The sequence below is a fragment of the Varanus komodoensis genome, unplaced genomic scaffold (genome assembly GCF_004798865.1).
Source record: "Varanus komodoensis strain SLA01 unplaced genomic scaffold, ASM479886v1 scaffold18_1, whole genome shotgun sequence".
NCBI lineage: Eukaryota > Metazoa > Chordata > Lepidosauria > Squamata > Varanidae > Varanus > Varanus komodoensis.
Genome location: NW_025335548.1, coordinates 6,187,804 through 6,204,565, shown reverse-complemented (window position 1 = coordinate 6,204,565; position 16,762 = coordinate 6,187,804). Strand labels below are relative to the sequence as shown.

The 16,762-nt window shown below is 43.2% G+C and overlaps 1 protein-coding gene across 2 annotated transcripts in view; it reads left to right on the top strand.

Moving 5' to 3' along the window:
- Nucleotides 1-16,762, top strand: part of GULP1 (GULP PTB domain containing engulfment adaptor 1) — a 201,883-nt gene that overhangs the window by 125,256 nt on the left and 59,865 nt on the right. For both annotated transcript variants that reach the window (XM_044427094.1, XM_044427093.1), the window contains exon 4: nt 2,171-2,232. In XM_044427094.1, coding sequence (XP_044283029.1) covers nt 2,171-2,232 — 62 coding nt within the window. The remainder of the gene's footprint in view (nt 1-2,170; nt 2,233-16,762) is intronic.

Genomic DNA, 16,762 nt, shown 5'->3' with positions numbered 1-16,762 from the left:
CAAAAGCATGAGTGCAAAAGCTTTTAAAAAGTAAATTTGAATTTATTATTAACATTTATGTACTACTTTATCTGCTAGGACGCTATCAACTCAGCATCCTTGAATATGCCTTGTGGAACCAAAAAAAGAAAAAAAGAAAAATCCTCACATCGAGGAGGAAGAAATCTTATTACTGAAGCGATAAAGATTTGGCATGAATTAAAATTATCTGACCAAGCCTGACTATACATGAGATATTCAGTGTTAATTCCCATCAAACAAGTTTGCTTGAACTAGTCAGGAATGTGGCATGGAACTAAGCACCCGGCCCCTCTCCCACTTCACAGATACTCCTGTGGCATTATTTATTTATTAGGATATTTTTAATCCCGTCCATTACGGTTCGTCTCAGGACGGCTTACAATATAAAACACCTGATAAATACATCAAGTGGCCATATGATCTGCAGGATTCAAAATGGAGGGGAAGGAAGACACTAACATTGCTCGGGTACAGCTGGCCCACCCTGGCACCGTATGACATGGTGAAGGGGAAGCCAGCAACAGTGGGTCGGTAATAGGGCAGAAGGAGCTGAGGCAGCCCAGTCCCAGTTTCTGTTCTGCCCACAGGGGAAAAAGGCAGTCGCACTGCTTGAGGGAAGGCTTAGGAATTTGCCCTCCCTTCTGGATGCAGATCTAGCCCCTTCCTCTTCGGAGCCTAGGAAGGCGCAGCTGTGTGAACTGAAGCAGGTGGAGTGTTAAAGAGAACAGCACAGTCAGGCCAGTGAAGAGAGTGGGACCCTCTGACTTGTCTCATTGGAAATACACTTTGGGCCTCCTGTCACTGTTAAACTTGAAGACTGCACCCATCCATCTATATCTGAAATACTCATGTTAATAAACTGTGGGAAAATATGGGCACGGGTGAAGCAGAGGGAGGGTTTCATCACTGGTACCATGTGCCGTTTGCAGGGAGCACTGCAAGACATCCCCATCTTTTCAGCGGTGGCTGAGGCTGTAGGCCACTGCTCATCCCCAGCCAGCCTCCCAGGTTCCATATGTGGACACCTGATGCTGATAATAGCTTCACAGCAGACTCTTTCTTGGGATCAGAACAGGGCTGTCGCAGTTTTCTTAACAGCTCTTCTCCACTGTTGTTGCACGGCATGTACGAGCAACATAAACAACGGCTGATTGAACCCTGTTCGCAGTGCAACAGGGATGGCTGAACGCATGTAACAGATTGCCTCCTCCCCTGTGCCCCATTAAAGTCTCTGAAATTCACTCTGGGAGTGCTGTTACTGGCTCCATTTAGAGCTGTTGTTCAAACCACCAGAGCATGAAGAATATTCTCTTGGTGCAGGCTTGCCGAAGTCAAAATATCTTTCAGAAGCACAGTAAGGCCAAGCGTTTGGGTTATGCCTTTGGGACTCGGAGCCAAGTTGGGAAAGGGTGAAATCACGTGAATTCAGAAGCATTTTGTTCTATTCTGTTGGGGATCGCTTGTGTTGGACACATGATCATAAGAATGGGTTGAGTTGTGTGTTAAAAAAGAGCTGTATCCATACAGTCCTACAGTGTATAAATAAGTTCATTATTTCTGCAACTCTTGTCTGACTTTTCATGAGGAAGAAATAGCAGACCAGACCAGCATCCAAAATAGCTATTTCTATCCTTCCTTTTCTTCCTCCAAGCAGAGCAGCAGTGCACACCTTCCTGGGCGGTACAATAGCAGCTGTTGTACCCAAATTTGGCACATACAGCCAGACTTGCATCTAAAACTTTGGCTCAAAGAATCACAGTAGATAAAGCAGTAATATCTTAGCCTTACTTCTTCTTTAGGACATGAGAATAATAATATTGGCCTATGTTCTCATAGAGCTGTGAGGTTGCACAGGCAATGTATGTGAAGCAGTTGAGGAATCTGAAAGCCCCATGTAAATTCATGATCCTATCAGTGCCTTGGACATCTATCTATCTTTCCATCTTTGTGCCCGCAAGAGGAATTCATATAGCCGCTATGTACTGTATATGTGATAATGCTCTAACCTTGTTTTAACCATTAGGAAGAAAATCAAAACTATGGCACAAAGATTAGAATAGAAAAAAATGGCTGCCTATCAAACAGGAACATCAATAGCATGAGATCAAATTAGCCTAAGTTATGTGTGCATGTGTGTTTTCTTTTGCAGACAAAACGTGGATGCACACTCCTGAGGCTTTATCAAAACACTACATTCCCTACAACGTAAAGGTGAGGACTCTGCTTACTTACCTTGTTTCCACTTACCTGATGTCTGGTGATGGCCTGAATCCTTATCTCGCTTTCCATTTTCTTTTATAACAGTAGCTGCCTTCTCAATGGGCTTAAAAATGATGAGGAATGTGGGCTGCAAGGGAACACAAAGCCTGGCCCAACACAGGGCTGTCCTTCCATACCAAGCAGACCTTTCTGCCATCCCTGTCAGCTCTGAGCTGGAGGAGCTCCCCCGACTTCCACCTCCATCCTGGGGTGTTGTTGCTGTGTTGGCTGTAGCCGCAAAGCTAGAACACCGGTCTCACTTTCTCTCCCTCCACCCCTTGGATGCCTGTAGCGGCATGCTAGGAGATGTCCTGCAAGACCTACATGCTCCCTCGTGAGCCACAACAGTATTACAGGTATAGGCTGGAAAGAGGTGGTGTGAGGGACAGACCTCCTTCTCACCTCCCCTGCTGCTGAGGGGAAGGGAGAGGGGAGAGGAAGGGCAGTTACAAGGGGATTGCTTTTATCCGGTAGCAGCCACCAGTTACACAACTGGGAATGGGAGCCAGGGTGGCGGGACAGGATAGTGGGGCTTTTTGAATGGGGCCAGCAATTAGAGGTAAGTTTGGAAGTATCAGGAAGAGGGGTCCCGGTACACTGTCCTATTACTAATCGCCAGTCCCGATCCAAATTGTTCGCGTATTAAATGTAAATTATGCTCAATGTGATATAACAGGTGGGTATCTAACGGAGTGTTTAGAAACACACAGGGTTTTTTGGAGCGTGGTTGATAATTTATGCTCTTGGTAAAAAGTTTTTAAACCCAAAATGTATGATTGGAAAATATGCAAATATGCACATTGCATAGTTTAATCTGCTTTCAGTTGGTTGCATAATCTGCTTCTCAGATCCAGGTTTGCTTCCCCAAGGCAATGAAGAGAGGGGTGTTTATGGAGATTAGGAAAGTGAGTTTGAAAAAATAGATAATAATATTAGATTAGCCACCAAAAAGAAAAAAAAGTAATAAGCTGCAGAGGGTGTGAAAGCCCCAGGCCCTGTCTACTGAAGATGCCTCCTATTTTCTGAAATTTCACTAGGCATTGACTGGGTTGTATAGGATACAACAACATGAGTTATTTAACCCACAACAAGTCACAATGCCTGTAGATGCCCTTTTGCATATCCAGTCCTGCTTTGGCTTACATGTAGTGCCGACCTGGTGAGCATGGGCTGTGTGAGGCTTAAACAGCCCTAATGGATTATGTGGGTGTTGTTCAACCCATCCCGGCCAGGCTCATATGACATGACAACCTTTGAGTGGTGCTGCACGGTCAGAATGGTGGCACATGCTGCAGCCTCACCATGAGTTCAGTAACTTACAGTGGGCCGCCATCCACTATCTTCACAACATCTACTTCTTGACATAAGTGAGAGTCAGCATTTGAATTAGGAGGACGGGCTAATTTCAGATCAGGCAAAGCTCCAGTCCAGAGACCAGGCCCAGGAAGACTCAGACTTCAGGGACTTCAAGAACCGTCCCTGCTGCTCATTCCTTTTCCCACAGTCAACACGGCAAGGGAGTGCACAGAACAACGTGTTTGGTCCTAGATGCTGCCACCAGCATGTGGATCATTGCTACCGTGGGATTCCTGAAGCCCCTAGACACTCTGCTCATTTTTCACGCAGCATCTGGAGTTTGTAACTTGAGGCCTGTTACGAAAATGGCTTCCTCCCCACCTCTCGGTAAAGGAAGTGAGATGTCAGAGGTCATAGCAGGAATTATGTAATTACATAGCATTATGTATGCTGCTTCAAGTTCCTTGGAAGGGAAAAAGGCATCATATTAATATGATAAATAAATAACAAATCAATAGCAGGAAGAGGGATCTTGGCAGTGAGGTCTAGACTGCATATAAAATCAGTTCAGTTTCACACTTCTGATAACTTTTTCCCAATTTCAGGCCATTTCTTAACTGGAAAATCACTAGTTCTAAGAGTATGAAGCTGAATTTAAAAAATAGACACATACATTCACTCACTCTCTCAAGGACATTCTGGAAATACCAGTGATTTTTGCTCTGTATTTGCATTGCATTTTAGCTAATTACCACTTGGGAAACCAAGGAGTGCTTGTGTGGATTGCTTGTACAATATCCCTTGCTGCCATTAGGGGAAAAAATGGAATTGTCAGTCAACAACAGAAGCAGTTATGCAGCCCTTTGGAAATAGCGGGCTTGTCTCAGGCTGAAGATTGGTTGCAACTAATGCTCGGGATAAATGAATTAAACCAGGCAACTTCCAGCTGTACTCAAAATGCTTGTTGGCTGAATTTTCTTGGGAAATTCTACATGAGGATAAACAGTAGTATGAATTAGATTGACAACAGTCTCTAGAATGCCATCATTATGAATGTCCCATTGATTTCAATGGGAAGCAATGGGAAGATGTGCATTTTACCTGCTTTGTAACTACTACTTACATTATTAACCGGCAGACCTGAAGTTGCTGACTTGTGTTTACAAGGGCTGAGGATTAGAATGGGTATGGGGTGCGGGAGAACAAGTACACATTAGTGGGGCACAAAGATCCAGGGAGTGGGCGGGGGGAGCAGGCTGCAATCGTATTAGGAAGAGAAAAACAACTGAGACCAAATCATTTGTATATAATTAAGGGTATTTCTGGAAGCTGTTCTGTAGGTGTCCCTGCTAGCCAGGTGACCACAGACCCACCAAACCAGGTGACAGTGAGGTTCAGTCAGGCAGAGATTCCTTCAGTTTCTTTATTCAGCTGAGCAAAGCAACCAGGTGTCCGCTCCGTACACACAGGCAGGAAACGACACACACACATTCCTCCAACTGACCCTTCTAATACTTTCACCTTCTTTCACTCAATCTCGCCCCATTGTTCCTTCACCCAATCCCCTCGCGGGGTCTGCCTGGCCCTTCACCCTTCCCCTCGCGGGGTCTGCCTGGCCCTTCACCCAATCCCCTCGCGAGGTCTGCCTGGCCCTTCACCCAATCCCCTCGCGGGGTCTGCATGTCCCCTGCATGCCTGGCCTCTTGCCGGTGCTCATCTACATCCAGTTCCCTCACAGGGGCAGCGAGATCACTGCGTGCGGACCTCGCGTAGAGGGTCTTCTTCACTCACTGTTTCCTTGCCTCCCTTTATCAACATTCTTTTGCCTTTTCTTTTCCTCTCTGAGGCAAGCAGTTTTGCAAAAGGCAAATGGCGTTGGTTAAGCTAATCAGGCTCCTTCAATTCCCTGGTCTGTCTATCAGTCAGTCAACTGGACTTTGTGAGATTTGCTGGAGCTCATCCATAGCGGTGTTAAATCTGAACAAGCAACATTCTGAACAGCGATTTGTAGGCACTGGCCCTTCTCTAGAACGGTGTGTGTGTGTTTATGCTGTTACCTAGATTTGCAGTTTGAGAGAGAGAGATTTTTACTTCCCTGTCTAAAAGATGCAGGATGCATTTCTTTTTGTTCAGAATTTACCAGTTCGCACTTCCTTGACTAGAACATGGATTGGAATGAAATCTGTGGTTGAAATCTCTACATTTCTGAGCTTGTGACATGGCTTGCTGAACAAGAAACTGAGTAAATTTGGGAAACTTACACTGAATAACATGTGCCTTTGAAAAAGGCACATTAACATGCTTCAATCAATAGAAGAAAATGTGTAGATGAAGAAATATTATTTATTAATTTAATTCATTTATATATCATCCAGTCACCAAGGCGCTTTGGGCAGTTAACAAAATTGAAAATTTAACAAAAGTTAAAAAGACACAGACACAACAACCCTTTGGGGAGCTCATTCCAAAATGAGGATATGAAACATGCTCATGCATGAAGAAGGAAACGAAGCTCACAGTCTGATGCAGACATGAATTGGAATGAGCTTCACAGTAAAATTCAGAGAGCCTTGATGAGCTCAAGTTTTCTCAAAGTACAGACCTCTGTGACGTGTTCTCACAAGGACACACTCAAATCCCTTGTCCTTTGGCAGGAAGGTAGAATAGTTGGTGGGTCAAAGCGCCATAACTGATCTTAGGGGCAGTGAGAGCCAGAGAGAGATGTTGGTAGGATTTTCACCCAAAATGTATGTAGCAAATGTCTAATTCTCTCGCTGTCCTGCATGCATACCTCCCCCCACCCTCCCCATACCCCCGTGGCTATAACTACAAGCTAGGCAGTCAGCAATGTGAGGTGGTTAAACAAAGGGAACTAAAAGAAGCAAAGGGATGCCAATTAATCATCAGGGTCCTTTTTCTTTTTCCCAAAATAGAGAAAGCCTTTCTGTAATCTCTCTGTGGAATATATTAACTAGATGAACAAAAGCAAAATGAATGTGATTTCTGTGACACTTCATAATGAAGAAAAAGTATCGGATTAATCATACAATTGCAGTTTCAAAGTGAGGTAATATCATCATTAGGGTCATCAAATTCAGGAGAAGGTTTAAAAAAGGTTGCAGTAGTTCTGTATCATCTGATTCACATCCCCCCACCACAACGGTCCAAGCTTTTGGCCTGGAAGGGGAAAAAGGATAATCCATTATTTTATAATGAAAATGTTCAAGAAAATAAAGCTTTAAGTGATTATGTCAATAAAGCATTTGCAGTCTTTAAAATAAAATAAAATTTCAACAGAGTAATATTTCTGTTAGCGCCTGCCAGAAAGTTGCGATATAGTTAGCCAGTTTTGCAGTACTCCTCTTCAGGCTAGATGTCATGTTAAAGAACAATAGCACAGACAGACACAAAGGTTTGCGTGTTTGGGGAGCATGGGAGCAAAGCCCCTGTGTGGGCCATGCTGTAATTCTGGAAATGCAGGCAGCATGATTTCAGGATTGAAACAGGCTCCTTCGTGACTCATGAGATTGTTTCTATAGGGTTGTGGTATGTATGTGGCAAGGAACCATGTTACACATTTGCACTGGGGTCAAGCGATGCGGAGGAACCGTGATGAGCCTTGCACTGCATTTGTTTTTCTAAGGAGTCTCTGGGAAGCTGTTCTGAAGAAGAGAGAAGGTATACTCGGGAAGAGGGTGGTGGTGCACCCCTTCCCTTGTCCTCTTTCTCAGATGTAGCACATATACTCTGGCCAAAGCTGCTGTTAGCCCCATAGAAGCAAAAGACAGCTACAGATAATGACCTCCCCGCACCCAGGAGACCTAACAGCTCCTAAATCAGCCTCCTCTAAGCAAGGCTTCCCTGGCCTTCACAGCAGCTGTCTGTGGCTGCTTATTAGCAATCGAATATCCCAGATCTCCTAACTGTCTAGTATGATCTATAGCTGTATGATATAGCGAACCATTCTGGAAGTCACACGTGTGTTCAGAGCTGCAGAAGGCATGGTTTGAAACACAAACTGCTCAGAAGTGGCTGGCCTGGTGGTTTCTTATGTGAGAAGATCAAAGTGGTGAGTTGTTTCTTTAATTTTTATTTCTGAAATGTGTGATGTTGAACAGGTAGTGAATTAGATTTTCTACTGAAAAAAAGAGCCTAAAAAGAGTGCACATATCGCTCAAGAGTTCTTCAGAAGTGCCACACATTTTGAAATGTTCTTGAAATAAATGTTTACCTTTCAAACCTTTCTATTTGTCAGTAGTAAGAACTGTGTATACCAGACAGGATATCAGGACTGGAATTTGTGATGGGCTTTTCACACAATGTATGTGTTCGTTTAGATGCTGCTCAGACCTTACTTTCTGAAAGCCATGCTGTGGATTGTGGAGCAAAAGCACTAAGTACTTCAGTTAAGGGGAAGTGCTGAACAAAAATGGTTGTTTTGGTTTTCTTGAGTTATGAGTGAATGGGCTGGTTTGACACAGAAGCCACCCTGAAAATAAGCTGCGGTGAATTGACTGCTCCCTGGCTAATCTGCATCACTCCCCAGAAACGATCTGCTGTTCTGTGATTTCTGGTGCTTTGTTGTTCCCCTGTCCCCCTAGCACATACCCCATGTGCCTTTGTGGCACAACCTCAGCAGTTCTAATGAGCGCAAATCCATTAATTATCAGGATGGAGTTTTAGTCTCTAGAAAATGAATCACCTTCAGAGACATGTGTTCCTATCTTGCTTTGTTCCCCTGCCCATCTTTGGAGAGATTGGCTCTTATTATAACTCTATTTTTTAACTTTCAGGGAAATTTGCATAAATTTACTAAATTGTGATCACTATTTATTGATTAGCTTTCTACTGTCCCTTCTACCAAAAATGGCATTCGAGGTGGCTTACAAAAACAGTTTAGAATAAAGTAATAAAACACATGGGCGTACATTAAAACAAACAATTGCAGCATAAAAAGAGCCTCCAGCAGGTTACAGGTTAAAGGCTTTCTTGAATAAAGTAGACCTTGCTTGCTGGCAGAAGAACAACTGAGAGGGGATGGATCTAGCCTCCCTTGGGAGGAGTTCCCCAGCCTGGCAGCAGCCCCCCCCCATCTTACCTCACCATCAAATGCAGCCCTCGTGACAGTGCTCTCAAAAGAAGGGCCTCTCCAAAACACCTTAAGCCTGGTCCCAAACCGTAAAGAGCTTTATAGGACATAACCAGCACTTTGGACTCTGCCAGGAAACATACTGGCAGCCAGCGACGCTGCTGTGGCAAGAGAGTTATATGCTCCTGTGGCCAGTCTTGGTTAACAGTCTGGACTAGCGGAAGCTCCAAGCCAGCCTGGTGCACAGAACATGGCAGCAGTCCCAGTGGGATGTCCCTAGGGCATGTGTGACCACGGCCTGATCAGACATCCTGCTCAGGCTGAATCCATGTTCTCCGATTTGCCTTTTGAGGGAGCAAGCAACACCGCTGGCATGGCTAGTTAAGCTTCAGTGTGTTCCCCTGCAAAGGGAGATAAAGATGGGTGTCATGAGCATACTGGTGGCTTTAAATCCCCAAAAGCTGGACAGTCTCTTCCATCAGTTTCATGTATATGTTTAATAGCAGGGGGATATGCTGAAACCCTGCGTGCCCATGGAGTGGAAAAGTAAATTGTTACTTCTGTTTAATGTATACGGAAATGCAGCAGTTACTGCAAGTTTGTACAGATCAAGTTTGTACAGATCACCCTAACCATGACAGTTAAAAGTAACAAACAACAGCTTTAATTTTAATTTTAATTTTAATTTTGCAAATCTCCCTGAACAGGAAGAATTAACATGAAATATGTGCAAATCTTCTCCAAGGTGGAACAACATGCAAATTTGTGCAAACCTCCCTGTATATAGAAAACATGTTAAATATGCACAGATCCCTTAGAGGAGGAAAAAAAACTGTTGCTGCCCAGGGAAGTAACTAAGTGGAGGAATAACATGACTAGTATCAGTTCGAGATGTAATACCGAGGGGATATCATTAGTGAAATAATGAGGAGCAACCAGTTTGTTGTCCCTTGCTAGATGGTTCGGTATCCTTCCCCAACAAGCCATTCGTGCTGGGTTAACATCAAGCACCTCTGAAAACAGGCCAGCCTGAACAATCCGGCAGCACGTCACGGGTTCTCGGGGGGCTGCTGTGGGGGTAACAAACTGTTGGAGAGGAATGTGCCAGGTCTGAACCTCACTGCCAGGGATCCTGAAACAAATGAGATTTACAACCCACTATGGGCTGTCATGTTGTGCACACCAGATCATTGTCAAGCTTGGGATTTCATTTAGTTATTGTAAGTGTATTTTTTTCTGACTTATTACAACAGCAGTGTAAGATGAAGTCTAAAAGGTCTTTGCTTTGCTTCAGCGCATGACCCTGGTTGCACAGCAGTACCTATCTGACAGTTATGTCAAGCCAAAATTGGCTCGTGACCACCATTGTCAAAGAGGCGAACTTCATTCCTCCCCACAGTGTCCCCTGGGAAGGAGACAGAGAGGGGATCAAAGCAAGCCTGATGAGCCTGATTGTCTGTGATTTACCATAATTTTATTTATTTATTTATTTATTTTTCTATTTGTATCCCGCCTTTTTCCTTCAAAGGGCTCAAGGCAGCTTACATCATTCTCCTCCCCCATCTTATCCCCACAACAACAACCCTGTGAGGTAGGTTGGGCTGAGAGTCTGTGGCTGGCCCAAAGTGACCCAGTTGGCTCCATGGCTGAGTGGGGACTCGAACCCAGATCGTCTGAGTCTCAGTCCCATGCGCTTAACCTCCACACCACACTGGCTCATGATGGGTTGTTGTTGCATGTGAACCCTGCGAATATGCTTATGGTGAGGCAGTCTCCTCTCATTTTCTTTCACTGTCTCTGAAAGGGACAGTACCATCTATGAACCAGTAACACAGGGAAGGCTTATGAAGTGTACAGAGCAGCTGCTTTACAGTTTTGAAAAGTCCTTTGAAAATGTGCCGAAACCTGTATTCTTGAAACTTTATCAAACTTCACTGTTTGAATGGCTTTTGTGCGCCTTCCAGCTGCCTTGTTTTCTAGTTGTGCTGAGTAGGATAAGTTCACGATGGTTGGGTCAGTCATCTGGATGACTATGCATAGGATTCTGGGTTGTTCAGAACATCTCCATTACCAGTAAATGCCTTCCACAAGAGGCTTAATATAAATGCAACCTTTAATAGTTAATTAATTACCACCAGCTTCCCCCAGTCCTTGGCCCTCCACTTTCATAAGCCTCAGCCTGCATAGCCAACAGTCAGGAAGGCTGAGAAATGTACTTCACAACATCTGGAAGGCAAGAGGTTTGGGCAGATTGAATTAAACCATTTTTAACTGTTGGTGCTTTTAGCTGCAGTGACTGACAGTTCCACGGCCTATTTTATTTAAGGAGTTTTGTATTTATATTTAGGAATGCTTAAGCAGGTCTGCTTTCTGCAGCAGTTTTTTTAAAATCTCAAATTCTTTTTATCCTGAATATGAAGAAATTTGCCATTTTGGTAAATTCTTGTCAAAGAACGGCTAAGAAATGCTCACTTATACTTGTTTCTGGTAAACAAAATACCAATAATACATATGGAATGGAGCTTGTCTTTAAATATGTTACATTAAAATAGATACATTTATGTCAACATTACTGTCTATCATGAATATGCCAGTGTCATGGATCCTAAGGGCTGGTAAAAGTAAACTCTTAAATATCCATATATAGTACCATGCTTATGTCCTTCCATCTAGTAAATATATCTGTATGAGTTAACATGCACATGGTTATTTTTCTGCACATTCAAAACTCAGAATATACTAGCCAAGTTGTTAGAGCTATATTTTATAGAAGAAATTATATTCCCCTTGTTTTCAACCAGATTGGTACAGATGACTGGTCTGTTCCACAAAAGTATACCGATTTTGTACACTTTAGTAACTAATGTTGTTGTTAGTCGCGAAGTCGTGTCCGACCCATCGCGAACCCATGGACAACATTCCTCCAGGCCTCCCTGTCCTCCACCATCCCCCGGAGTCCACTCAAGCTCACACCAACTGCTTCAGTGACTCCATCTAGCCACCTCATCCTCTGCCGTCCCCTTCTTCTTTTGCCATCTATTGTTCCCAGCATTTAGTACATGCAATGAAATGTAATGTACATATTAGCAGTTCTATTCTATATGTGTTTACTTGGAAATAAGTCTACTTGCATCTAAAAGGGTGTACTTTCAAAGAAGTGTTAGAGCCAAAATGCATCAGTGCTATTGTACAGTATGTCAAATATATCTGCAGTCAACTAGAACATTTAGCAAAGCTTTGAGAAAATGTATTTGATACATTGAGTAAAATCAGCTGAATGCAGTGAAGGGCAGGAAAGAAAAAAATGAATAAAATTGTGAGTTTCAGTTAAATCTTTCAGCAAATAGTTTGGACTCTAAAATATTCTATAGACTGCAAGAAAATGATATATCAGTGCTGCATAAATTTATGGAATTGCCATGTCTTGAAAGCTATAGTGCTGCTTTGAGACCCCTTTGAGCCCAGCCCTGCTACAACTGTAGTCAGGCTAATAACAATTAATTTTCCTAGGAGATAGGTCAAGCCTCTAGCTAGCTTATTACATATCACCTTTTAAATTATTGCCACTGCATGGATCCTGCCTGAGGTTTGAAATCACATTTAATCTGGGCATATTCTCTTTACTGTCTCCTTAGATTGCATGGATTGCTTGGCTCAGTGGAGGCTTAGCAGAATTATTATTATTATTATTATTATTATTATTATTATTATTATTATAACATTTCTATGCCGCCCCTTGCCGAAGCCTCGGGGCGGCTTACAACACAATGGTGTGGTTGACTGTGGAAGGCTTGATGTGCCAGGAAGCCTGTATTTGACATGGCACATCATGAAATTTCACCCCTTCTCCTCTTATTTGTATCCTACTCTAGAGAGCTTGGAAAGAGAAGAATTGAAAATACGATCCAGCATTGATTTTAGCTCAACCTTTTTTTCAAGGTAGTAAATTCAGTTACAGATGTGTTCACTGGACACCCACAAGGGATCTGTTCAGGGTTGAAAATCTGTCGGATTCCCTGGATTCGGCTCCCAGCGTCTGCATTCCTGGTGAGGGTGTACGGCATTTGCAAGGCACTAACCGGGATTCAAGCCCTGTGTGCTGTGTGGTTAGCACCCTGTTCCACTCCAAGAGCAGCAGCTGGGTGAGCAGTTGCAAATGGCTCCAAAGGAAGATCAGCTCTCAGGAAAAGCAGCTCCCTGCAACATCGCCCTTGTTCTGCTCCCAGAACAGCTGCCGTGTGGCACCAGGTGGGCCACAGTGGGGAGGTCTTTCCATAGACTGGGGGCCACAACAGAGAAAGTGGAACCGCTGCAACAAAGCACCCCCCTTGGAGGATACCATCATGAATGATACTGAAAATTACTGAAAGGTCCAGAGTGTCATCAGGACCACCCTTCTCTGGTCCCTGTCCCAGCATACGGATCATTCTGTTTCCATGCCAACCCCAGGCATGAAGCCTTATTGAAATGGATGTAGATAATCAGTCTGATCCAAGAATGCCTGGAGTTGGTGGCTTGGGGACCTTGCCTAGAAGAGGAACACTTCCTACTAGCCTAGAGTACAGAGGTAGTTGCACAAACCTGACCAGAAACCTTGGCAACATCCTCAATTGTACATCACTCTGAAATAGTTCTGTTTGGAGCATCTGAAAAAAAAAATGCATTCACTCCAGAGTCACTTCTTTTCTTGAATCCATTCATGGCTGTAGTGATAGATAATAAACTACCGAAAGACATCTCTCTTATGCCATACCTAGTTGGGAAACCATACACTTCACATTTTTTTCTTTTTCTTTCCCCCTTTTTTTCTTTTTTCTATAAACCAAATTCTGTGTAAGCCAAAACCGAACAATTGCTACCTTAAAATGGCAGGGAATGATTGTCATGGACCTAAATTCAGTGGGACTTATTTGTCCATTGAGGATTGTGCTGTGACTTATTTTAGGATGCAGCTTTCAGTTTCGTTTTGTTTGTGACAGAATGGAGAATTGTATAAAACAAGCATTTTTGCCTGTAGAGTATACACTATTGGCTTGATTTACAGAATTGACAGTGTGGGATAGTACAAAATGCCTATTTCGACTTAAAATGGCAGTGGAGCAAAATAACTGAGTGTGTACTCACTGAGAAAGGATCCTTGTCCACTTTCAAATTGGCTTTCAAAATAATTTTCAAATATTATGAAAGTTGTTATGAATTGTTATGAATGGCTTTCTCTAGCCTTGTTATATATGTTGCCAATGTCGAAGCAGAATATATATTGTAGGTAGCCAGAAGCTAAAGAGATTATTTTATTGCAATAAATAGGCATTTTCCTTCTGTTGCACTCATTCCTTTTTCATTTGGGTTTCATGTGCCTGATCCTGTCTAATCATGGAAACTAAGCAGGGTCAGGCCTGGTTGAAATCTGGATGGGAGACTTAATGTTGTGAACTGCCTAGAGAGCTTTGGCTATGGGTGGTATATAAACTAATAACAACAACAACAACAACAACAAAAAGGAGTTGCCTCAGAAGGAAGGAATACAGGAAAATAAAATTATTTACTTCTGCGTCAAGATTTTGATGATAGCAAACAGAAAAAGAAGAGGAAAGCACGGAAGGCATTTATACCAGAATTCCCTTTGTTTATTATTTAAAAGCTTTTCTGACTCATCCACCGCTACCATCAAGGCGGCTTACAATTAAAAAAATGAGTAAAAACAAAACACTACAGCATCTGACAATTGAAATACTAAAACACCAGTTAAAATCAATTAAACATTAAAACTATGGGAAAAGAAAAGAATGTCGGCACCAGGAGGACCTCTCTGGGGAACATATTCTATAGTTAGGGCACTACCACAGAGAAGGCCCTCCTTCGGGTAGTCGCCCTCCTGATCTCCTTCAAGGAGGGCTCCCCGAGCACTATGACAAGCATTTCTGCAAAGCACCTTTACCACTGTTGGGGCAAAAGCTGATGAATAAAACACAGTTTCCACTTTACTGAAAATGTGATCTTGTGTGACACACAAAAGCAGTCTCAGGAGAAGTAAGAGTATTTGGAAAGGAGACGTGTGCAGGGAAATGGCCCCTTTAAAAGGTTTTGTTTTGTTTTGTTTTTGATCCTTTAAGCAGAATTCAGTGGTACAGCGGATGAGGATGCTGCCATCTACCACTTCCCATGAGACAAAGCCAGTGGGATCAATGGCCGCATTCCTTTCCACCCTAAAGTATATGCAACTCCCCTTCAAGAAGTGCAGCACTAGTTTAACACATGCTTGAATGCATACCTTGAGGGGAAAAGGCACTGCATATAAAACATTTTGAAATAAGTGGTCTGGAAGAATCCAAGTTCTCATGCCAGAAATGGCACAAGTAGAGTGGTTTGAGGTGTGTGTCATATGTCATGGCAGTGAATTGGGCATTATGGTGTCAGTCAAAATCCCTACAGTAGACCGCGCCTTGAAATTCGGAATTTTCTGCTGTATTTAAGAGGAAAGAAGAAAGGTAATAGAAGATGTGAAGAGTGGTGGACACCAGATAGAAGTGGCATTAGAAGGTCTTGAAAAAAAGAGTCATCTACAAATGTACCAAGCTCGAAGCATCGCTGGATCAGACAATAGCGTCTAGATCAGGGGTCGGCAACCTTTAACACACAAAGAGCCATTTGGACCCATTTCCCACACAAAAGAAGACACCAGGAATCGCAAAACCCTTTTGGTATCTAAAATGAAGATAACACTGCATATATCATTTTTTACGTTAATGCTATGTATATCTTCATTATGATTTAGCTGCAGCTCTTGTTCAGTCACTAAAAACTGTTATTTTTAAGCTTATATTATAAACTAGTAGGACTCCTTTCATATATTTTGAATAGGAGAACAGCTTCCATAAGAGTCAAAGTCAGTGCTAAAGGGCTGCATGCATTAAACGGCAAACCCCATAAGTTTGTGAGCAGTAAAAGCAAATGAATCTACCCACGTATCATTAAACATTAGGTTTTCTTCAGAAACTTTTATTTTCTTCCATTTATCCAAGCGCTGTGCCGGCTGTGCTGGCATGGGCCGTGGATCGGTGGCGGCTGTGACGCGAGTAACGGAGCCGCAGCAGAGGCATTGAAGAGCCGCATGCGACTCCGGAGCCGCGGGTTGCCAACCCCTGGTCTGGATGAAATGAGGCAAGAGGACTATCCATTGTTACTACTCTGATGGGGTTCCGTTCTTCCTTAGGCCTCTGCGCAGCTTTTCATGGCCTGTTGACTCTTCACACTTGTTCAGGTATTCCTTGTTAGAGCTGGCTAGGCTCGAGTGGTCCCCATGGATACTGCCCTGCAGCTCCTTCAGTTTTAGGGCACAAAAGCAGTTGGTGCTACATCTGTGTTCCCAGAATAGTAAGACAGGCAAGGAGGCATTTGTAGGGGAGGGTGGGGGATCTCAGGCTTGGGGCCAAATCCTGTCCTACTGGGATCCTAATCCAGCCAATCGCACACACTCTTCCTTTTTTCCCCAGACACCATTTGGTAGCTTCTGGGCTTTTTGCAGTGTTATTCCTATTCTGAAATGTAGAAATGCTTCTCATTATGCATAGTTACTGACCACGAGAGCTTTGAGATACCATATATTGTGTGTGTGAGAGAGAGCACCCCTCCTTTTGTGCTGGCCACCCTCCCCCCCTACCCACCCAGCCCCGATGGCAATGCTCATGAGCTGAAAGTGGCCTCCTCCTCCTGTCCTAGGGTGAATAACAGCAAAGCAAAGCAGTACGCCTCAACCACGTCCTTACGCGTAAGCTCTTTCAAGAGCAGCGTTATGATACTGATTAATCGCCATGGTTAGAAAATCATAGGAATCGTTGCTTTGACAGGTAAATGTCAAGTTAATGTTAAAGAAAAATATTTTGATCTCTCAGGCTTATAGGAAAATCAATAAACTAAAAGTGTAAGATAATACAGCCATTCTAAATAATGGCATGATAGATTAGTAAGAGATTTGCCACTAATAGTAATTGAGCTGGAAGCGGGAACAATAAGGTGACCTCGAGCTAAGGAATGAAGAGAATTAAGAATCAAATGAGATCTGGGCAAATTGAAAGTGTGACTTGCCACGAGGACGCA